This window comes from Sphaerodactylus townsendi, linkage group LG07, assembly GCF_021028975.2.
Source record: "Sphaerodactylus townsendi isolate TG3544 linkage group LG07, MPM_Stown_v2.3, whole genome shotgun sequence".
NCBI classification, from domain to species: domain Eukaryota; kingdom Metazoa; phylum Chordata; class Lepidosauria; order Squamata; family Sphaerodactylidae; genus Sphaerodactylus; species Sphaerodactylus townsendi.
In genome coordinates, this window is record NC_059431.1 from 33,495,072 (window position 1) to 33,519,334 (window position 24,263).

Here is a 24,263-nt window from a genome sequence, read left to right on the forward strand (position 1 = left end):
CTGACATAGGCAGTTGCTTTGGAGGCTGGTGAACCTCTTGTTTGCAACCCAGCAGATGATTTTGATTCAGATGAGAAGTCTTAACTATCCTATTCCTTGTGCCTTGTGACCTTGTGCCTTTTTAGGGATAGTGCCTAAATAGTAGGTCTAAAATCTCTCTTCTTTGGCTGTTGTCCAAGCAGCTGTGCTGTTTTTCTCCATTCATATATTGGAATCTCATCAGTTGTTTAATTTAACTGAGAGTTTAGGGCTGAAAGATTTCGTGCAGGTTATTTCCTTCAAAAATGAAAGACAGGGTAGGAATAACTGTGAGAATTTTTGCAGAGCATTGCGAAGATATTAAATCTTTTCTGGAATTAAATGCCATAACTGTCACAGTGTAAACTCAAGGGTGGAAGGAAAAGGAGTAATGATGTGCTTATTCTGAAGCCCTGTTGCATGTTTACAGGGATATGAAATAAGCAATACTAGCCATTTTATGATGGTTCAGTATAATCACATGTACAAGGGCCTGTTTGCATAGGTTACTGTGTTATTTGTTGCTTGTCAGTCTTGGTACCATTGTGACATAGATCAGGTTTCTTTTAAATGTATTTTAATTTGTCATTGTGGTTTTGGGCCTGATTCTTAACAAAAAGGTGGGTTTGACATATTAAATTATGCTTACAGTGTTTGCAGTGTATATAACGTATATACTTGAGTATAAGCTGACTTTTCCATCACATTTTTATGCTGAAACCCCCCCCCCCCAGCTTATACTAGAGTATATATGGTAATTCCAAGATGGTGGCCAGAGCTGGGGCTGCTGTGGGGATCCGGTAAGCATGTTGGTGCTTTTTTTCTAACTCACCAGAGAGCCATAAAAACAATCTGTAAGGACAGCCTGCATAGCATTACAACTAGGTTGTGTGTGTGTGTTAAAAGAAACCGAGGCATTTCTCTCCTAAGGGTTATTGGTGCGTTGTATTCTAGATGAATACAATTCTTCATACAGTAGTTTACTTCCAAATACTGATGCTGCTGAAGACAAAGACTTTCTTTGGAGCAAAGTTTAGGCTGGCATGGCTATGAATCCCAGAATTATTCTACATTTGGAGGAAAACAGTGGTTCATTTGTGTTCCTAGAGTGCTAGAAATCTGCTCATTCCTAATGCAAACTCTATTAAGCAACTCTATCTCATCTTGCTCCCAAATCTTCTGTTTTTAGCTGCTACTGAATCAAGTTCTTAGGCTTATACTCGAGTCAATAAGTTTCCCAGTTTTTTGTGGTAAAATTAGGTGCCTCGGCTTATATTCGGGTTGGCTTATACTCATGTATATACGGTAGTTTACAATTTGTATAGTTTATTATTGTTTTCCTAAATACACACATGGATTGGTTTGTTTTAATGGATTTAATTTTTTAATTTAGAGCATTTATAGTGTCTTTCCAGAGTCCTGCTCAAGGCATTTTACGAGTAAGAAGAAATACCATAAAATCATAATAAATAATAAATCATTAATATAAAAACAAACCATTATGTAACCTTAAAATATCCATAAAATACCCCCTAGTAAAAATTTACCACCCCCTTAGTTATTCATACTGCTGGTTATATTGGTCTTAAAAGTGAAACTGAACTCAAAAACAGCTCCCCCTTCAAATTTATTGCTTTTATAGATTTTCTTGCCCTGATCTGGATGGCCCTGGCTAGCCTGATTTTGTCAGATCTCAAAAACTAAGTGGCATCTGCCCTGGTAAGTACTTGAATGGGAGACCACCAAGGACTACCAGGGTTGTTATGAAGATGAAAGTAGTGAGAAACCACCTCTATTAATAATCTCTTGCCTTGAAAGCCCTACTGGGTTGCCATCCATTGGCTGCGACTTCATGGCACTTTACACACACACAAACATTTTCTTGTAACTAAACACACACACACACACACACACACACACACACACACACACACACACACACACACACACACACACACACACACACACACACGCACACTTTCTTATAACTAAATTATTTGTCTTTGTTCCAAGAAATTGAGCATTGGCAAACTCTTGGTTTCTCCTGTTCCTTGCCCTCTAGCACTGCTTTGCTTGCTGCTAACCATCTCCGCTGCTCTTTCTTCTGGAACTGAAGCAAGTAGACTGTTACCCTTGCAAAATCCACCTTTACCCCAAGGATTTCAGAGTTATTGTTTAACCCTGTGAGTTAAGTTAGGCTGAAAGGTAATGATCTGAGGTTGCAAATGCCTTAGCAGACTAGGTACTCGGGAACAGCAGCAGCAGAAGGCCATTGCTTTCACCTCCTGCATGTGAGCTCCCAAAGGCATCTGGTGGGCCACTGCGAGTAGCAGAGTGCTGGACTAGATGGACTCTGGTCTGATCCAGCATGCTCTTTCTTATGTTCTTATTTAATGGCTAGCCCCAGGCTGCTAATGGAAGAGGATTCTAGCAGAAGCCTTTTATAGAAATACTTTAGGCAGAGTCTTGTAATCTCTGGCAGTCCTCTGCTAGCTTTTCTTATGGAAGATACACCATAAGGATACCATATGAGAGTAGCAGAATTATTATTTTAGGAGACCATTTGCTCTTTTGTCACTACGTAAAAAATTACAAACTTATGTTGGATTTGGCAAGGTGCCTTGCCTGCTATATAGGCCAAATACAGTGGGACTTCAGTACATGCAATTATGGTCTGGTTTACAGCTTTTGTTTGTAATGGATTGTTACTACAATAAATGTGTTTACTACATACTTTTATTCTTAATAAAAAGTGCATTTATTTAGAACATTTGTATGCTGCCTCTCCAGACCTGTTCAAAGTGGCATGCAACAGTGAAACAAAACCAAGGAAACACATAATAAAAGCATATCATGGTAATAAAACAAAATAAAGAAATTAAAAACTTGGCTGTTAATTAAAAGCCTGGGGAAAGATAAATATTTTGGCTTCAGCTAAAGGAAAGTAGGTGCTCCAGGGCTAACCCTCTTCTCAGTCCTCAAGCGTTTTGTTGCGGACCAGCAGTGTCACAGTTTTTGTCAGGGCTGAGCTTTGACCCTCATCCATCCCGCTGTATTCTCCAGGCATCTGTTTAGCACTCCACAGACCAACCTGGCTCAACTATTAAAAATAAAAAGTTTGGTGTCATATTCATGTTTGGGATATCTCATTCAAACGTTCCAAGCAGTCCTAGCAGTTTCATGTAGATGTTAACGGGGCACATTGCTGTGACATTCCCTAGTATAAATGCTGTGAGGTGAAGCAGTAGCCTCCTAACACCATGTTCTGGAATTGGTCGGCCAGGTAAGAGTGAAACTACCAAGGCATGGTGCCTCCACTCTCTGCCAGCCTTTTCAGAATGATACAGTGGTCAATAGTATAAAGAGTGGCAGACAGGAATAGGAGAAAGGGGCATGAATTCCTCCATCATTCTCCTGGCTGATAGGGCAGGCAAGGCTGTTTGCATTCTCAGACCCAGCCCTGAATCTGGTTTTAAATGGTATAAATAACTGGTCTCATCTAGGCAGCCTGAGAGCCAGTGTGGTGCAGTAGTTGTTGGATTATGATCTGGGGAGACCGGGTGCGCATGCATCCCCACTGTACCGTGGAAACTCTCTGGGAGATTTTTGGGCTAGTCACACATTCTAAGCCTGGCATGTGTTCATATGGGAGACCTCAAAGGAATACCAGGGCCATGACACAGAGGAAAGCAATGGCAAACCACCTCTGAATGTCTCTTGTCTTGGAAACCCTAGAGGTCATCATAAATCAGCTGTGATTTGATGGCAAAAAAGGGAAAAGAAGGCTACTTCAACCTGTGAAGCTATCACCTATTTGAGTATCATGTCTGGATGGTATTGTTCTGGTCAGTTGGGTCCCAATAAATAACAAATGTAGGTGAAGTTGACTGGCAGTTAAAAAGTGGGTTGAGGGGTGAGTGGATAGGAAGGAGAGAGGGAAACATGGAAAAGTTAGGATAGGAAATACTGTGGGAGTGGGGAATACAGGGAAGTCTCCTGCAAGTCCTTGTAGATTCCCTATAGTGCCAACTGGACCATAGTTTTGCTGGGTAGAGGGTGCTTGAGGGGGTTGGGGAAAAAGGAGAAGATGGACAGATAAAGGTAGGTTAGCTAGTGAGTGAAGGAGAGAAGGAAGCAGGAAAAGGGGAGAAACTATAAGGGCTTTCAGGGAAGAGGAAATAGTGGGGACGCAAAAAATATATCCCATCCCGAAACCCTGAAATTTGATCCCTTTTAAAAAATGTTTGACAGAACATCAGGCGATCAGGAAATAGTTCAGTGCCTACGTCACTGGGGGATTTAGATACTGAAATGTAGAGCTGGGTGTCATCAGCATATTGGTGACAACCTACTCTCAAACTACGAATGATTTCTCCCAAGGGTTTTACATAGAGGTTAAGTAACATGGAGGAAAAGATCGAGCCCCATACAACACTGCAGAACAAGTCCTACTACACCTTTGAAAACTGGTCTCCAATGCTAACTTTGAACCCTGTCCATGAAGAACAGTTTAAACCAGGAGTTGGCAACCTTTAGCACCCAAAGAGTCATTTTGCCCTGCCTCCCCAAGCCCCACCCCTGGCCTCCCCAAGCCCTGCCTTCAGCCAAGTGGGCGGGATAGACAGCGGCAGCAACGCCAACGACAGCAAGTTGCACTTGGGACGCAGCGAGCGCGCCTCCTTCCCCAACCCCTCCTTCCTTCCCTCCTCCCTCTGGCGTCCTTTCCTCTCCTTCCCAGGCGCCAGACGAGGGAAGGAGAAGAAAAGACGCCAGAGGGAGGGAGGAAGGAGGGGGTGGTGAAGAAGGCGTGCTCGCCGCATCCCAAGTGCAACTAGCCATCATTGGAGTTGCCGCTGTGGAGCCGCAGTACAAGGACGAAAGAGCCTCGGGTTGCTGACACCTGGTTTAAACTAATCCAAGGCACTTAATCCCTGCTTCTGCCTTCATAAACCCCCACAAGATAGCAAGGTCCTCACTGTCAAAACCTGCTGATAAATTCAGTGACTTAAAAGGCACAGTCCTTGTGTGAAGATGTTTTCAAAACAGATGGTCACAAGCCACTGACTATCCCGCAGCTGCATCTGAAACGAGACTGAAAGGTATTATGGAGCGAATAGTATTGGAGGTCTTCCCCCTGTTTTTTGTCTTGAAGACCTTAAATCGACAGCTTAATGTAAAATGTCAGGCTAAGATTGAGGTCCTGCTTCAGATCCCCACTTTGCCATGAAGTTCATTGGTGGCCTTGAGCCAAACTGTCTCTTAGCCTAGCATACCTTACAGGGTTGTTATGAGGGTAAAAGAAGAAAGATGGGATAGAAATGTACAAAATAAATTATGCCGTATTTGTTTTGCTTTCATCATGCAACAGGAAAAGTTATTGAAAAGGACAGCCATCGTGATCAAGGGAGCATTGGCGTAACTAGGCAAACTGGAGCCCTGGGCAAAACCTGAGTTTGATGTCCCCCCCAGGCGCGTGCCCGGCGCAATACGCACCCCCCGGCCCCCTTGTAGCTATGCCCAGTGGCGTATCTAGGCAAACTGGAGTTTGGTGCCCCCCTCATGGGCAGCCACCCTCCCCCACTGTGACCAAGCAATGATTTTTTACACCAGGTCTTTTCAAAGTCACCATCACATTATAGAACATGCCCCAACTCACAAATCTGAACACAGCAATAGGCCATGCCACACAGCAGAAATAATTTTTTCAAAAACATTTTCAAAATGCTTTCAAAATAAATGAATTAATTCATAAATGACCTGGAAGTAGGGGTGGGTAGTGTGGTGGCCAAGTTTGCAGATGATACCAAATTATGTAGGGTGGTGAGAACCACAAAGGATTGCGAAGAGCTCCAAGCGGACCTTGATAAATTAGGTGAGTGGGCTCAGAAATGGCAAATGCAGTTCAATGTAGCAAAATGTAAAGTGATGCACATAGGGGCAAAAAATCCAAACTTCACATACACGCTACAGGGGTCAGTGCTCTCAGTCACAGACCAGGAAAGGGATTTAGGCGTCTTAGTTGATAGTTCCATGGGAATGTCAACTCAATGCATGGCGGCTGTGAAAAAGGCAAACTCTATGCTGGGGATCATTAGAAAAGGAATTGATAATAAAACTGCAAAGATTGTCGTGCCCTTATATAAAGCAGTGGTGCGACCGCACTTGGAGTACTGTGTTCAATATGCTGCCACAGGAGGTGGTGATGGCCACTAACCTTTATAGCTTTAAAAGGGGCTTGGACAGATTTATGGAGGAGAAGTCGATTTATGGCTACCAATCTTGATCCTCTTTGATCTGAGATTGCAAATGCCTTAACAGACCAGGTGATCAGGAGCAACAGCCGCAGAAGGCCATTGCGTTCACATCCTACATGTGAGCTCCCAAAGGCACCTGGTGGGCCACTGCGAGTAGCAGAGAGCTGGACTAGATGGACTTTGGTCTGATCCAGCTGGCTTGTTCTTATGTTCTTAAAATGCTTTATTACTGCTATGAAAACATTTTATGGTGTTGTATCCAGTCCCCCCAATTGGGGGAAACAGCATCACTTTCAATGTTATTTAAACTGGGGACCCCAGATTCTCCCTTTAAAGTGGATTTAAAAGGAGAATCTGGGCTCCTAGTTTAAACAAGTGATGCTGGAATCCACCCCCAAGCAGCAGCATTTTCAATGGCGTTTAAACTAGGAATCCCAGATTCTCCCTTTAAATCCACCTTAAAGGGAGAATCTGGGGTTCTCAGTTTAAACAACATTGAAAGTGATGCTATTTTGGGGTTGATTCTCCCACACCCTGAAACAGCATCCCTTTCAATGTTAAAACTGGGGACCTCAGATTCTCCCTTTAAATCCATTCCAAGGGGGTTGGGGTTTAAAAGGAAAATATGGGGAAATTTGGGGGGTGCCTGCTGTCAGGGGTGCAATTGTTAAGCTAGCAGCACCAAACTTTCAGGGTATCTTTAGGAGATGCTCCTAACTTTGGACTCCCTGAACCAAACCTCACCAAACCTGGGTGATAGCATCAGGAGAGTCTCCCGAAACATCCCTGAAATTTTGGTGCTGCTAGTCTAAAGACCGCGCCCTCTGCAGGCCAAAAACGGAAAAATACACTGAAAATACCAAAAATCCCCCAAATGAACCTGCAGTTTTTGCGCCCCCCACAAGGTGGCGCCCTGGGCAACTGTCCACTTTGCCCAATGGGAGGAATGCCTCTGCAAGGGAGTGGAGCGTCTTTCTATCAGGAATGTGTCTGACTTCTAAAAAAAACTTTTAGAATCTTGAGATGTGTATAAAAGATAATGTTTAAAGGAGATTTATACTAATAGCATTTAAAGGAGATTTATACAAATGAGAGCATAAGTCTATCACATTAGCTCTGATGACCATATAGAAAGCATTGTATATTGTGGAATTAATGAATGAAGAGAAACTTCTGAAATAGGAATTTCCTGAAGCTCACCTAGCCCTGATGCTTAACTTCTAGGGGATCAGCAAACCCTCATGAATAGCTGTGGGCTGTGGTGGAAAAAGGTATTGATGGACATCATCTCCTCCCCACCCCCACCAATGAAAGTGATCTTCCATTGTGGGAAATGGATGGTAGAATATAAGTTGTCATCTTTTTCTCAGCATATTTGATGCTAGAAGCAAATGGAGGATGGCTTCTACATTCATGTTTTGCTTGGGGGCTTCCCAGAGGCATCTGGTTGGCTGGCTGTGGAAATAGGATGCTAGTCTAAATAAATTCTTGGGCTAGTACGGCAGATTCTTCTAATGTTCTTTTGCCTTTGGGACTGCATGCCATTTGTTAAGCAGTCTGTCTTTATTTTGTTTCAGTTAAAATTTGAGAAAGTTGAGTAGTAGTACTTTATTGTATACAGTTTCAGAAAATGAGTTCTTAAAAAAGGACAAAAGAATGAAGGTCCACTTACTGTGAAACTAAAACATGATTTATATTTTTACATGTCATTGTGCTGTTATAAAGCAGTTAGTTCAAAGTTTTGGGTAGATTGTCATGTGTCCTAGTAATCTTTTAAAAATCTTCCCAAAACTGCAGTGATGTTTTAGGTGGATGTGTCAAACGGTGATACTTTGTTTTAAGACACTCTGTCCAGAATTCAACATTTCAGCTGTTCAGCTTGTAATAAACCATTTCTGAAGTTTTTCCATTGATTGATTTTTATTGACATTAATTGAGATTTAAGGGTTGGGCTGAATCTAATTTCTACCTTTATTACAGATCATATTGAAACACTAGCAGTCATTTTTAAAGAGCAAAGAATTAAAATAACACTAATTGTAAATGTTAACTGGACAATTATTCCAAACTGCTGTGAATATTTTAGTACCTCAATAATGTGTGCTAGATGGGTTTTATTTCCCATGAGAAGGGGAAGGGGCAGAAAGTGCTGGATTTTGTTAATGGGCATTTGTACAAATGTTTCTCCTGCAACAGCCAAAGATAGCATAATTAAGACAGCTTTAATTCTAGCTTTGATTGAATTATATCAGCTTTAATGGACAGATTGAGATGGGGAATGTTCATCTCTATTTTAAATCTGGCAAAGAAGTAGCACTGTCCGTTAATTTTAACCATATGCAGCTGAGTAATGGTCTTGACAGATGCTAATTTCCTTAAGTTGTAAGCAGCAAATGATGCATGAATTAAACAGCAACATACTTTTTTGTGCCTGCTGGTAATTCTCCCAAATTGGATTTAAATAAAGTTTTTTGATGTAATCACTAGGAAATAAGGTAAAAATTATTAAGTGTTACATTATAATAGTTTAAAACCAACCTTCTATTAAGGCTAATGAGTATGATTGTATTAGTTCTCCAGACATGGGTGTGAGAAGAAATATTAAAATTATACCTTTTGCACAGATTCTTCCATCTGGGAGTGCAACAATGAAAGATGTGGAATAATAAAATATGGTTCCCTGGGGCTGTTCCTGGTCAGACTCTAAAGCAATTTATTGCCTTACTTCCCAAATTACATTTATTTTCCAATAACCATGGAATAGGTGAAAAAAGGGCTTGATTCAGGTTATATAATATTTTTGAATAAAATTTATTTAGTGCATTAATTATACTTAAAATATGTAAGACACAATTCATTCAAAACTAAGCACTCCTAGTTCCCCATTCATTTCAGTAGGGAAATGAAGTATATTTATGTCCTGCATTAGCTCCTTAGACTCAGGACTGTACAACAAGTTGCAGAGACAAACATGCACACAAATTCTCCATTAACAAGACAAAAACAACACACAGATTGAAAACACAGTCAAATCTGGCAAAATAGTCTGCCAAATGCATTGTGAAATTAAATTGCCTTCTATGCCTTTCTAAATGAAGATATCCTCTGCACTTTTCCTGTTACACCATTCCTGGGCACTTCATCTACCACAGAAAGAACTATGATCCAACTGTTGTGATAAGGATAATCCGAAGAGATTGGATAAGGCTGCCAGAAAAACATAGCATGCCCTTAATTGTCCTGTATTCAAAATAATAGACTTGAAAAGTATTGGATCATGTCAAACTGGTATACAGTTTTCCCTTCCACATTGCCGGGGTTAGGGACATGGTGCTTCCCTGTGATCTGGAAATCTGAGTAAAATTTTGTGGACCTTCCTTTGTACCAGAGAATAAGTCTGATTTTTTCTTTATCTTTTCTTTTAACTTTAAAAAAAGAAATTGGGTATATTTATGGTATTAAAAGGTAAAATACATTAATGTTATGCAATATTGTACTTATTATGGGTTTCTAAACTTTTCCTGCAGCTTCCACAAAACTCCCCCAAAATTCCCATTACATTTCTTATGCTGATCTGCAATCAAAGGCACAATGGGGAAACTGGTTCTGGTGGGTTTTCCGGGCTGTGTGGCCGTGGTCTGGTGGATCTTGTTCCTAACGTTTCACCTGCACCTGTGGCTGGCATCCTCAGAGATGTATCACAGAGGGAAGTCTGTTACACACTGTGTCCAATGTGTAAAAAAAAGGACACAGTGTGTAACAGATTTCCCTCTGTGATACACCTCTGAAGATGCCAGCCACAGATGCAGGCGAAACATTGGGAACAAGATCCATTGGACCACGGCCACACAACCTGGAAAACCCACCACAACCAGTTGAATCTGGCTGTGAAAGCCTTTGACAATACAATGGGGAAAGTTGTGATGTGGAAGGGATAACTGTTTTTATTGAAACAAAAGTTAGTTACTTAGATCCTCCCATGCTAAGTAGATCCTCCCATGCTAAGTTAGTTACTTAGATCCTCCCATGCTCTTCAGTACCACTCAGCCTTGTTGGGCAGTTTTATAAAATATAGTCATGCAAAGTTCTCCCTAGAATTTATCTCACCTTCTTCATATAATTCTTCCAACAGTCTGTTCTTATATCCTGCCAAGGATGATATGACAAAAATTAATGACAGTATCTCTCTCTTGTTTATTTATATTGGATGTTCCCTCAGCATAGGAGCAGCTCCTCTGATGGACTATTTTGTTTGCTGTGAAGGGAAGGATAATATTTTTCCAATTTGCCCTTCCTGGTCCATGATCTTGATTCCCTGTCCCATTCTGTTGGGTCCATCATTTTGAAGGGGCAGGATTTTGGGGAGCAAAGAAGGCTTGCAGTGAGAACAGGGAGGCAGGGAAGTGTCACTTGAGGTAGAATCCAAGCTATACTGCCTAAAATTTACCGAAGTCTTTGCTCAAATTGAGTCTTTGCTCAAAAAATTCCAATTTTAAAAAGCAAGGAGCAAGAGGTATGAGAACAAATGAGGAACAAGGATATGTGAACAGTGGAAGCCACGAACCATTCAGAGCTACAAATCTGGAGTATATATTAAGGCATTATGAAAATAATTGAATTATTTGATAAAGCTGGAATCATGTACTAAAGAAAAGAAAGCTACTTTAATATCAACTAGGTTTGTTCAATTTCTGGATTTTATAGATGGGACAAGTAATCCCTTCATATAAATGCACAAAACTAGCCAGCTTACTATCTACAGATACTTTAGTTTCAGTGGCTGAATAAGCTCCTTACTCACTGGAAATTATTACTCTTGAATATGTGAATGGCTAACTCCAAAGCTACTTGAATGATCTTGGATTCTAAAACATAGAAAGCGTTCATTAAAGTGGCTCACATCCTGTTGTAAGCCAAAATTACTCACTTATTTTGCAAAATGTATGTTACAAAATTTCTATCCTTGTCAAGGCAAATAAGACAGCTAACCAATTAAAACAAATGTAATAAAGCACATTTTAAAAGCCATTAAAACCAGCAAAAACACATAGTTAAAACAAAACCATTGCTAAAATATATACAAAAATATAAAAATAACAAAACACTGGGCAGGAGGGATGGATTGTTAAACAAAACAAAGAGAGCAACTAGTGGAAGACAGCAACAGAAGGAGACCGTTGAAATTTCTGGGGAGAGCGTTCCAGAGTTTTGGTGCTACTACTGAGAAAACCTGCCCTTGGTTTGCATCCTGCTTCATCTCAGATGACAGGGGAATCTGATGCCTCCAAAGAGAACTGTAGGGGATGGATAGGTTCTTAAGGGAGCAGGAGTGTCTATTTTCTCATAATTCAAAGACTGATTTTTATCTAATTTCAGTTTGCAGCGTATTTCATGAACTGATATTGAAGCCTCTTAACTGTTATTTATTAATTAAATAAAATAACATGTGCCTTGACACTTTTTAAAAACTTCTTGACAGGCAGGTACTTGCTGCCAAATGCTGCTACTCAACCATCATGGCAGACTGGAGAAACATCCAATCTTGTCCGAATGCGCAGTCAAGCTCTTGGGCAGTCCGCTCCTTCTCTAACAGCTAGTTTGGTGAGTTACATTTTCAAATATACGTTTATTCAAGAGACTAATGTTAATATAACATTATGGCTAGGAGTTTATATGCACAAAAGTCAAATAATACCAAATGGTTTCCAAAAGCCACAATAATTCAGGGCCTTTCACATAACTGTTGTCGGTTACCATATACAACAGTACTAAACATGTTCAGTGTACCTGAATTATGTTTGCTGGGGGAGCTGTAACTTTGAATTGCCTTGCTTGTTTCCTATAAAATTTCAGCTGCAAGTATGCATTTCAGTAAGCTTTTTTCCATTAAAGTAGTCTGTTTAAGAAAAAGAGGCAGCAAACTTCAAAAAAATACTCTAGTGTCAGGTCGTGAGGCCTTGTAAGGCATCCTATTATTCTTATGAGTTGCTTTTTGCATGTAACTGGTTTCCAAAGGAATGTGGTCTGCACTGGAGCTCATTGAATTAATAGGCAAAACATAGCTGCATTGCAAGATTTTTTCCTTAGTTTGGAATTCTTGAACTCTAATAGGCCAAAGCAGGTCATGTGATTTGTGCAGAAGCTTCCTGATCCATCTTGTTTTCTTGACTGAGTTTAAAGGGCATTTTCTGTTGCTGCTGCTTCTCTTGTACCCTGTTTTTCCTGTTTAGCTGGTGCTTTGTTTTCACCTTGCTGTTGTCACTTCCCTAATACCTAGTAATAATGGGTCAGTATCTTTATCGCACAATATTTTATCTTTTTTGGTGTTGTGCTTGATAAAAACAAATTCAAAATGTGGCTATCATATAAAATACTTTTTTTGGTAGTGACTTACTCTGCTACTGTGTTGAATGGCAGGCCTAGAAGTGTATTCTGTAAATCCTTGAAGAGTCTAGTTACTTGACCAAATTAGCTTGACTTGATTTGACACAGCTGCAGATGCGTACCTGCCAGAGGAACATGGGAAACATGTCCCCGGGTATAGGCACATGGGGGGTGGAAAACCCTTCATCCTCCTGATGCTGTTGCTTATTTGTGTCTGATATGGTTGCCTCATTTGTGGAGCCACGGCAGCCAGGACTGGATTGATTGGGAGCGTAACGCCTCCCACCACCCCCACCACCCGGCACAGAGAGACACACAGGCTCAGGCAACAGCCGCTGGGATGAAGGCCAGTGAGTTGTTCGGCAACCTTGACTCAGCCAGCAAATGGAGAGGCAGCTCGGTTGGGTCGTGGTCTGGCACACTGCCCAGTTTAACGAGCCTTGAATCCTCCTTCCCCTGTCCTGTCTGCCTATGTTTATGCTCCCTGCCCCCCCAATGGCCCAGAAACAAGTTACTCCAGCCGCCATGGCTGACAGGAAAGCTGTAAGTGGGACCAGGCGGGGGGCACGCGCAGGGGGAGCCCCCCCCCCGGAAAAATCAGGTCTTGCCCCAGATGCCATTTTTTGCTGGTATGCCTCTGCACAGCTGAGAAATGTTAATATTTATAACAATAAGCTGCTCATATTTATTTATTTGTTTGTTTAGACCATTTCTATGCCACCTTTTCACCCAGTTCAGGGTTCCCAAGGCGGCAAACTATTAATACATTTCAGGCATTAAAAAGCATTTAAAATCCAAATGTATAAATATTTAAGACAAAACATAAACACCTTAGAAATATAAACACGTATAATTCACCAGTAGGGAAGAGGGCTAATAAGAATTAGTGAGGGAACGTCAAAAAAAAAAGTACTTACTGGCAGAAGACAATGATAGAGGGAGGCAGAGGAACCTCTCTGGGGAAGGAGTTCAGCACCATGAGCAAGAAAGCACTTTCTTGGATTGCCTCAGAATAATTGGAAACATTTCCAAAGCAGGGCCTCTGAAAGTGACCAAAGTGGTCAGGTAGGTTCATATGGGAGTAGGTGGTCCTTTAAGTATTACTGTAAAGTATTTTCTCCCCTTTTAATTATGAAGATATGGGAATAGGCAGCTGCATATTTAACATTTCATAGTTAAAATTCTGCAGGCAATTAGAGATGCAGGCATTGCTTTTTTCTGAAATGCATGTTTTTTTAATAAAATATTTTGTAACCATGTACTCTTTAGCTGAGATATTCAGAAACCTCCTTGATCTGAGATTTCAAATGCCTTAGCATACCAGGTGCTCAGGAGCAGCAGCAGCAGAAGGTCATTGCTTTCACATCCTGCATGTGAGCTCCCAAAGGCACCTGGTGGGCCACTGCGAGTAGCAGAGTGCTGGACTAGATGGACTTTGGTCTGATTCATCAGGCTAGTTCTTATGTTCTTATGCAAAACAACAACTGGGAAGCTAATGGGTTCTTCAGGAGTCCTGCAACTTAACATAAATAAGGTTCATAAATAATAAATCTGCCATCCTGCGGGATTTTATTAGCCATTAGGCCGTGGACCCTGCATGTATAACAGAAACCTGGGTGAGGGAGGGGGAGACAGTTGCCCTCAATGATCTCACCCTGGAGGGTTTCACGTTTGTTCAGCAGCCTCGGACACAGGGCCGGGGGGTGGCATGGCAATTCTTGTCTGAGGTACCATCTCCTTTAGGAGTCCCCTGTCCCGTTGATCTCTGGGCTGGAGTGTTTGGGCCTTTGCTGGGACTCCCCGGAGAGACTGGCTGTTCTGCTGGTGTACCGGTTGCCTAGTGCGCCAGCAGACAGCCTATCGGGGCTGTTGGAGGTCATCTCTGAGTGGCCGTTGTTGCATCCTAAGCTATTAGTACTAGGTGACTTCAACATCCACTTCGATTTGGCCTCCTCTTTGGTAGCCGCTGATCTAGTGTCAACCATGGCGATGCTAGGTCTCTCCTGGTGAACACCGGGAGCCCCACGCATCAGCATGGCCACACTCTGGGTGGGTGGGTGGGGGGGGGTGGACAGTGCAGCAAGGTTTCTCAGAAGGAAGCCTATAATAAACTTTTTAAAATTTGGATGCAAAAAATTTCAACAATTCAGAAGATTTTAATATACCAATATTGGTATACAAACAAATATACAGTTTCAATTTGCAAATGAAACTAGAGACTTTTCTTTGGGGTCTTTTGTACAGACAGTTTGGGGAAAAAAGGAATTTTGTTTTTATATATGATATTAGTTGCAAGATTGTTATTTGTGCAAAAATAGAAAACGGCATCTCTACCTTAAGGAGAAGAAAGGCTTGTGAAGTTGTTGGAATTGGCAGAAATGGTTAGATAAAAGAGCTTTGATTAGATAAAAGAGCTTATCTAAATTCACACTGGAGAGTCAGCATAGTTCAGTGGTTAAGAGCAGTGGACTCTAGAGAAACAGGTTTGATTCCCCACTCCTCCACATGAGTGGCCGACTCTTATAGGGTGAACTGTATTTGTTTCCCCAATCCAGATTCCACTACAAACTATTCTGTTTGTTTGTCCAAAATTTACGGAAATTAGACCCAATTTTTTTCTATAAAGCCCCAGAGTAATTGACCTTGAGCAGACATCTCAGGTGTGTGAGGACACTGGATGGTGTTCTCAACATTGAAAAGTCTTTTCTTCTTGAGAAAGATAGTCCACAAAGCTAAGGGGGGATTCCACTTAATCTGCTCTAATTCCAGCAACACTCTCGCTCATTCCTGCAACTCTGCAGTGTCATGACTGAACTCAGGTGCCTTTCTGAGGCGCCCCCAAATTTTAGATCCCTGGCACTTAGTCTCTAAAAGAGTTGTCTATTAAAACAACTAAGTCCTAACAAAAGGGGGGGGGGGCTTTCTTTCTGATGGGGGCAGGATACTTACACAGTACAGCTATTAGAAATCAACCTACAACTATCAGAAAAATTGATGGCGTTCTTTTTTCGGTTCCAGAAGACCACAGAAGAGCCTTTCTTCTCTTTAATCTATTCTCTGTGTAAACAGAGTGATAGATGTATCTAGAATTAGTTGTTTGGGAACAGCTTGAGAAAAATTAATGGTCTACAAGTAATTCTGTCATTTATTTATAATGACCTAATTCACATTACCTCATGGGTCAATAATGACCTGGTTTTTGCACAGGGAATTTTATCTTTAATTTTTTTCTTTAAAATGTCTGGCTTTTTACAGAATTCAGACAATTTGAGCCTTTCAAGTAATAACTTGAGGATGTGGGAATCACTTACACTTTGTTCTGTTTTCCTGAATTTTGCCTCTTCCCCTTCACTTTCGTTAACTGCGTACTAAGTGTGAACACCCCCCTCAAAAATCTGTATATTGGAGCAGAAAAATGTTGGTATTCCTGGTTTTCAAATACTGGTATCGTATTGGGATCTGAGGGGGTGTGTGGGGGGTTGTGAGTTTTCCAGTATTTTTCAGTGCCATTATTCCTGATAGAAAATCTTTCCAGGGGTTTTTTGATGGGTAGCAGCACCCAAATTTCAGAAGAGCTGGGGATACCTTTGAATAACCCAGAAATTTCAAGTGAATTGGAACAAGGGGTCAAATTCTGTGGGCACCTGAACAGGGCATCCCCAGCCATCTTCCACTGTTTTTTATGGCGGACACCCCTCCCCCCCAATGAATGTAAAATCTGGAAACCTCCATCATAGCAATTCATTTGAGGGTATTGCTTAGCCAACCAGTGCAGCATTTGAAAATCTGACACTGTGTAACACCCAAGAATCTCAAATTATGTAAAATATGAGAATCCACAACCCAAATTCACGCAAACCTGAAGCAAAACAACTCAAGCAAAGAGCAAACTTTTAAAAAACAGCAAAAACACTTGAAAGTGATAGAATACTACCAAGCCTTGGGAATTGTAGAAACTTGCAGGAGTCGGGAATCTTGCAAATGCTGGCTCCCAAAATTTCTGATTAATCCTAAATATTTCTGAGATTTTTTGGGGCCCATTTTTTTGGCATTCCAAAAAATCCTGGATATATTTTGTAAGCCAAATATATATATAAAATAAGGTATTTACAATTTTAGCAGCTATTCGCTATTTATAAAATAATATAAATAGGCATAGTAGGTATAAAATCAGGGTTTTTTGGATACATTTTCAGCTTGATTTTACTCCAACATACATCCATGTAAATACCTTCCTGAACTTCCTTGCTAAGGTAACTGCTTCATTTAATTCCCTAGACCTGCGAGGCATTTTAGAGCTTTGATTTGCTTCATTGATGTAAAATTATTCCACTTCCAATATTGGAAATAGTCTAAAACTCTAAGGCTTTTACACTTTCTGCATTATGTTTTCTGATACTTTGTGCTGCTCTCTATCATGTATTTAACTGTTACTGGACTTCCTCCCACTTGCTTGCTGTTTTTATGACCTTATGTATATATGTATCCTTGTTATTGATAGAAAGCTAAAATTGTAACATTCTGTTTTAAAGAAGTACTCTTAGGTACTTCATTCTGTGCAAGGTAATTCTGGATGAGTTTAACGCTGCTGTTTCATGGAGTTTTCACATCTGATTTAGGAGAGATTAAAAATTGTACTGTTTATTATTTTATAAATAGCTGCTGAATTGTCATGTCTTATCTATTATGAAAAATGTTTTCAAATGTAATAATGCTAATTAGATTGCAACTGCTAGTAATTGCATGTGTTGCAGCATTATGTCAACTTTGTCTTATTTTGTATTTCTCGTTTAAAGAGTTCATTACTTGCCTGACAAGTTACAAAACAATAGTGGTGGTGGAAAATGCCATCAATTTTCAGCTGACTTATGGCAAGCCTATGGGGTTTTCAAGGCAAGAGTCATACAGAGATAGTTTGCCATTTTTTGCCTTTCTGTAACAAGCCTGGACTTCCTTGGTAGTCTCCCATCCAAGTGCTAAGTCTCTACTTAGTTTCCAAAATCTGATGAGATCAGGCCACCTTGAACCATCCAGGTTAGGCACAAACAAATAGCTTTAATGTGTTAGTGCAAATATAACAATGTGAGATGTGCTAATTCTGAGCACAGTGTTGGCATGTAAAATATCCTTTTCAGAAACCGCGTTTGTTGAAATCACTCCTACTATATTTTTAAAAGTGTGTAAACACTATTGAAAAACATTGAGAGTTGACAGTATCTTTGTCTTCAACCGAGATCATTAAAATATTTACTGAAATACATTCTCAAAGGCTTTCATGAATGAAATCAACTGGCTGCTGTGGGTTTTCCAGGCTATGTGGCTGTGGTCTGGTAGTTTTAGCTCCATCTTACCATGATATGCTGTGAAGATTCCAGCTATCGACGCAGGCGAAACATTAGAAGCAAAAACACCAGACACAATCACACAGTCCAGAAAACCCACTGCAGCCAGTATTTACTGAAACCTTTTGAGTTCCTTTGCATTAATTCTGTCTATCAATCATGAGGTCCATTCGTTCCTTTGGGACTTGCTGATGTTGTCATGATCTTTTAGAGTTGCTGAGAGCATCCTCTTGATTATTAATCTGAGTCACTGAGACAGGGAATGTAGAAAAGTGAGGTCAGTGGTTTATACACGACTGTGGAATTCCTTTGAGACTCTTCAAAGCCTCAGCGTAGTTTGACAATTATATCAACTGAGTCTCTTAGGCACTTTAAGACTAAGATATTTGTTGAATAAGCTATCGTAAGCTGGGCTGCATTGCATCAGTTGCAAAATGCTTCTTGTGAAAGCTTATGCCACAATAAATTCATTCGTCTTCTGAATGTACTGTGAAGTTCTTCTGGATTTTAGCTGCAGCAGACTAGCTTGCTACTCCACTGGAATTCGAATTGGTTGGAAGCGTTGCCTGGTTCAAGCTCACGTTTGGCTCTCAAGGCTTCCTTTCTTGTTTGACAAAAGCTGCATTTCTGTTGTTCATGGTGGCGTACAAAGTATTGAAAGAGCAACAGTTAAACATTAAATTTCCCCCACCTTCAACATTGCTTCACCTACCGTCTGCCAACAGGAAAGTTTTAAAAGGGACAGCTGGACCAGTGGCTACAGAGCCTTGCAAGTGGGAGGGGGGTTCCTTCTCACCCCAGCCTCTGTAGCTGCTGGCTCAGCTGCTGTTTTAAAACTTTCCTGACATCTTCTAACTGGCCAGACTGTAGGGAGAAGCAGCTCTCGGGATGGGAAGGGGGGGGGGGGGCTTTCAGTAGCCATGTCTTCAGAGCTGCTTTCCCTGCCTTCTTCCCCTCCCACACTGCAGCAGTACAGCACTTTAGGATTTTTTTAAAAGATCCCTCGCATCTTTTTATTAGAGAGTTAAGATTTTTCTGCAACCTCAACCAGTGAATATAAGGCTGATTCTGCATGGGCCAAAAACAGCGGTGTGAAAACGATATAAACCCTTTTACACTGTCTTAAACCCTTTCACACCATTTTCACACTGCTGTTTTTGGCCCATGCGAAATCAACCTAAGTCTCCTCAGATGATCCCTCAAGTGGCTATTAAATATATAGATAATTGTCCAGACAATAGAACTGATGGATAAAAAGTTTAATTTGCTACCCAAAGATGGTTAGAATTTGTTCCTCTTCTCTGTCCCCATATGTTGTGATCATATTTTTAAAACAAATATGCAAGTTTTCCATGTAGACTTTGGAAGAAACCTTTTAACTTTCATTTTAAGATTATTGTTTTTTCTTTGAAAATGAAAGTGGAGATTGTTAGGAATTTATAGGAATAGGAGTTTTAAGAATTCAGCAATTGTAATGGAACTTTGTAATAATGAAAAAGGTTTCTGTATGGATTTGATCAGTTTGGCAATTATTTTTGCTTGCAGAGTAGTGTGTTGCCAGGTGAGATCAAACTGCTTTCAAGGGCAGGGATGGATTGTTTTATTTAACCAATGTGGTAAGTTACTACAGGAGTTCAAATGTTTTGTGCAAAAGTTGTCCACTGGGTGGCATGAGAACCAAGTGTGCTGTCAGTTTCATATGTCATTTTATTGATATTGATGAGTTTGCTTTTGTCAGACTGCAGTCAGGGTATAGTTTCTTTAAAGTGCACAAAAGAGCTACCCCATGTAGAAATCCTGAAAGTACAGTACTGTCCTATGGGAAAGTACAGTACTCCCTATGGGTGGGAGAGCAATTGCCCACAATTATTCACAGAGTTTACAGGTATACTAGAACACTTAATGGCACAGCCTGTAGAAAAACGATATATTTAATTTTATAGCTGCATTGTAGAATCAAAATAATGTATACGTTGTTGGAATAGGTACTAGTTTTAAGTATGCTAGCTGAAGTAGGCAAACCTATTGTCTCTCTATGCAGTCCTATAGATTACAAAAGCAGCCACATTTGGGTCTAGGGAATACTGAAATCCTAGCAGCAGATAAAGGGGCTATTAACTTCTGACATCTTGGTCAAATATAATTCTGAAATGAAGGTAGTATCACTCAACTGCATTTTTCATAGATGAATGGAACTGTCTAATCATGCTAGCCTGATTGGTTTGAAGCACACAAAGAATACATATGCAAGATTTTTTTTTCAATTGTGTGTTTTCTCTCTCTGACCCAGATCAGAATACCAAAGAATTCAGGTTACCATTTCATAATAAAGACCCACTATCCTGATTGTATAGTATGATCTTTGGACTAAAATGAAATTAGTTATGACAGTAAATGTGGCTTTGAGTCTTCTGCGATCAGCCATTGTCAAGAACTGGTAAATAGGAAGTCTAATGAAGACAGAGCTCCTGGAGGAGAAAAGGGCATGGGGTCATGTCTCTCCTGACATTTCATAGTGCTAAGCAGTTCTTTAGCTGTGCAAGTTGTTGACATCTTTCATTACTTACCTGTGATATAAAGGTCAGTATATGTGTATTTTTTTTAAAAAGCAAATTGCGTAACAGGGTTCTATTTGTAATGATTAGGTTTGCAGAGTTTCAAACTATAGCATCCTCTAGTGTCTGGGTTCCAAGGGCCAAACTAGATGTGATGTCGATCGTGTGTCCTCAGTGTGGACGCTGCTTCCTTTTAAAGGTGGTTTAAAATGTCAAAATCGCCACATTCTGACTGAGTCTGTAGGGCAGGGGTAGGGAACCTGCGGCTCTCCAGATGTTCAGGAACTACAATTCCCATCAGCCCCTACCAGCATGGCCAATTGGCCATGCTGACAGAGGCTGATGGGAATTGTAGTTCCTGAACTTCTGGAGAGCCGCAGGTTCCCTACCCCTGCTGTAGGGCAACAGGCTGGGGTTTCCCTTGTTTCCCTTCTCCATGCCTTTTCAAATGCTGAAACTCTTCCCCCCCCCCCCCCCAGTTTCAGCAACAGCATTTGGAAAGGTGCAGTGGTGGAAAAAACAATAAAGTTTCAGCCGGCTGCATTGTGGCCTCCTCATGACATTTTAAAATCACTTTAAAATGACAGTTGTGTCTCCATGGTGGACATGAGAATGCTGTCATGTCTAGTTGGGCCCTGAGTAGTTAGCTCAAAAGAATGAGTCTGCTAGTGGTTGTGAGAAAACAGGTGGTGTGTGAGTGACTGTGTGTGGTTTCTCTGTCATGCTACATTTTTTGCTATCAAGCAACAACCATGGCCATTATTTCCCCTTTTTTCCTTCTCTGTATCGCCCCCCCCCCATCTTTCAGTTTCTACTACAAGTTGCAGGATATGGTGTCTGTACTCTGTCGCACCAAAAGAGCGAAGTAGAATTGTAAGTTTATCTACCACTTCCTCCTGGACCTTCTTTGTAGTAAAATGGTCCTCGGGGGTCCTAGTGCCAGCCTTCTTCGTGATGTGTTGTGACGTGATGTTGTTTCCTACCTCTGCTTTTTGATTCTGCTGTAGTGAAGAATCCCAGTAGGACCTGCAGCTTGCGGAAGGGAGTTTGCTGCTCCCATTGGGCAGATAGGTAGCCTATGAACACAGCTTGACTTATATCTGAGAAAACATGAATAAGATTGAACTACAAGCTATCTTGGAGACATCTCCTAGAGTCTGGTGATGCCCCAGCATTTATTCAATTTATTTATTTACTCTGCCATGGAAGCTGGCTTGAGCCAGTCACTCTTTCTTAGTCTAATCTACCTAACAGGGCTCTTGTGAGGATAAAAGGAGGAGATGGAGGAGAATGATGGAAGCTGCTTTGGGTTCCCATTGGAGAGAAAGGTGTGTCATGAATGAAGTGACTAAACAGTAAATAAAGATTGTTTGGTGAGAGAAAAGGAAGGAAGGAAGCTTGGAAAGAGGAGAGGATTTGGGTTCTTCCAGGAGTAGAGAAAGAGGACAGAGGAACAAATGAAATTATCCCCATAGGTCCACGTGACCTCTGAGTTCGTACTGTTTTATAATCTGAAGCCTAAGCAATTGTGCAGTTGTGGCTTCTACGCTTTTTACAAAGTTGGTCTCCAGTCCTGGGCTAGTCCCATAATTCCTGTGTGTGCATAAACTATAGCCTTCTGTGAGAAATTACATGAGTGGCTGAACTGGAATACTTCTGGTTAAATTTTTGTGTGTGGGTAATATGTAGTTTTTGTGTGGTTAATGATCTAAATTCAAGATGTAAATGTTCTTTGGATCTGGGGCATGTTTCTGTTCCCCTGTTCCTGCAGAGTCCTATTCACTATATACAGTGTCATAAAAGATGAAAAAAAAAGCGTGTCTATTTTGCTTCTCCGTGCTTTGGTACTGCCTAAAGTACAGTGTAAAGCTTCAGTAACTTTTTTGGTTGACACGTGAGCTTCAGAGCAGAGTTAGCACCATTACCTTGCAGCTTCTAGGTAGATTTTAAACAATGTTTGCTGTTTAAACTGCGTGTTTATGGGTGTGTATACACTTATGCTGTGAAACACTCTTTACTTTGGCAAGATCAGAATTTTTATTCTGTGCTGCACGTTTCATTGGGAAACAAGGTAACCTCTTACTTCCAATTAAGGAAGACCATTTTAAATGTGGCACTTCCAGTATTTTACAGATTTATGTGAACAGACATTCTCCCTGACCTTGTGATCCGTTCCTGGCTTGAAAGGCAGGACAAATGGAGGGATTGTGTAAATCTTATATAATTCAGGCCAGAATGGATGTTACGCTTTTTGACCAGCAAGGGAGAGGAAGATGTGTTGACACAGAAGGCTGAGACTGGCTGGTATTCTGTTGATTTTTTTCTCAGAAAATATAATGGCTAACCAGGCTTATATATATAGGATTATTACTGCTACTGGCTATGACAGCCAGAAATACACACTTGAAGTGAGCCTGGATGAGAACAGTGTAAGACGTGTGCAATTAAAGAAAGGCACATCTTTCTGTGTGATTGATGGGATGATATATAGGGAAACAGTTGACTATATATGGGGTTATGATTGTTAAACTGCTGCAACAAATATAACGTACAATTTAAATTTTCTTATTTTCCTGTTTTCTTTCTTCAAGCGTAAATTTTCAGTGCCCCTAATTCCTGTGAATCTTGCATTATTAAGTTTTGATGGGTAACATTATACCAGTGATTACATCAGAAAAGAAATTTAACTCTCAGGTCAACAGGGAAATAATAAAGAACACTTTGGCCAATTGAGTTTTAGTCTCAGCCTGGATATACTGTAATGCTGCGTAGTGTAGTAAATCATAAATTTGAAATGATGTTAGAGCAAGTTGTTCACACATCAATCGAGGGGTGTTCATGTGGCAGCCTCAGCTGGAGAACCCACAGCAGGCTCGTGGGCCCAGATTGGCACTGGAGGGTGGCTTGCCAGGTAAGATTGGGAACAAGGGAAGTGGGGTGCATAGACTGGTGAGCCTGCAGTGAGTTCACCAGACCAGATCAGAAGTGGGGGGTTTGCTTCAGCTGGCTTGTGGGCCTGGTAAGCCCTCTTAAGGGGCCGGATTCAGCCTCGAGCCGCATGTTTTACTCCCCTGCTCTATGCAAAGGCAAAAATCTCCAGCTTTGTGGCATCTTTATCTATGTCTACTTTAGCATGGAGGAAGCCACTTTTAAGTGCAAAACAGACAGAGTCTTTCCTCTGACATATGATGTGGCAGAGAGGCCACACGGAGGCATGCTAAGCATGTGGTTACAGTTCTTGCTGTAGTGGTCCTTACGCATGTTGTCAGGAGTACTACTGACTTAACTTTTGTTCACAAGTTAGAAGCAGTCCAGGGCATCCAATAAATTTAGATTAGGGAACATTAATATAGCTATTTGGCACATTGTCAAGGCACAGAACCTACCTGAACACCATGGGATGTGCTTGAGTGAAATGTATGCAGCTGTTTGCATTGCACCTGTCCACAGGAATCACACAAAATGTTCTCAAAAGTTGAATAGACTTCAGGTAGTTTCTCATAGCTCTAATTGCCAGCATAAAGAGGAACTTCAATAATAAATGTTCAGTTTGAGGATTTGACATTATGTTTCTAATTCAACATAGCTGTTTATTTATTGTAGCTTGTGTTACCATGATGATATGTTAGGAATCTAATTTTCTCCAACAGTTGAGTGTGGCCCTTTCAGATAATAAAGCAATCTTGTGCAAAAACAAACTAGTTCAAACT

General features: G+C 40.9%; 1 protein-coding gene across 3 annotated transcripts in view; it reads left to right on the plus strand.

Moving 5' to 3' along the window:
- MAST4 (microtubule associated serine/threonine kinase family member 4) overlaps positions 1–24,263 on the plus strand; it is a 312,250-nt gene that overhangs the window by 54,132 nt on the left and 233,855 nt on the right. For all 3 annotated transcript variants that reach the window (XM_048502661.1, XM_048502662.1, XM_048502663.1), the window contains exon 3: positions 11,752–11,873. In XM_048502661.1, coding sequence (XP_048358618.1) covers positions 11,752–11,873 — 122 coding nt within the window. The remainder of the gene's footprint in view (positions 1–11,751; positions 11,874–24,263) is intronic.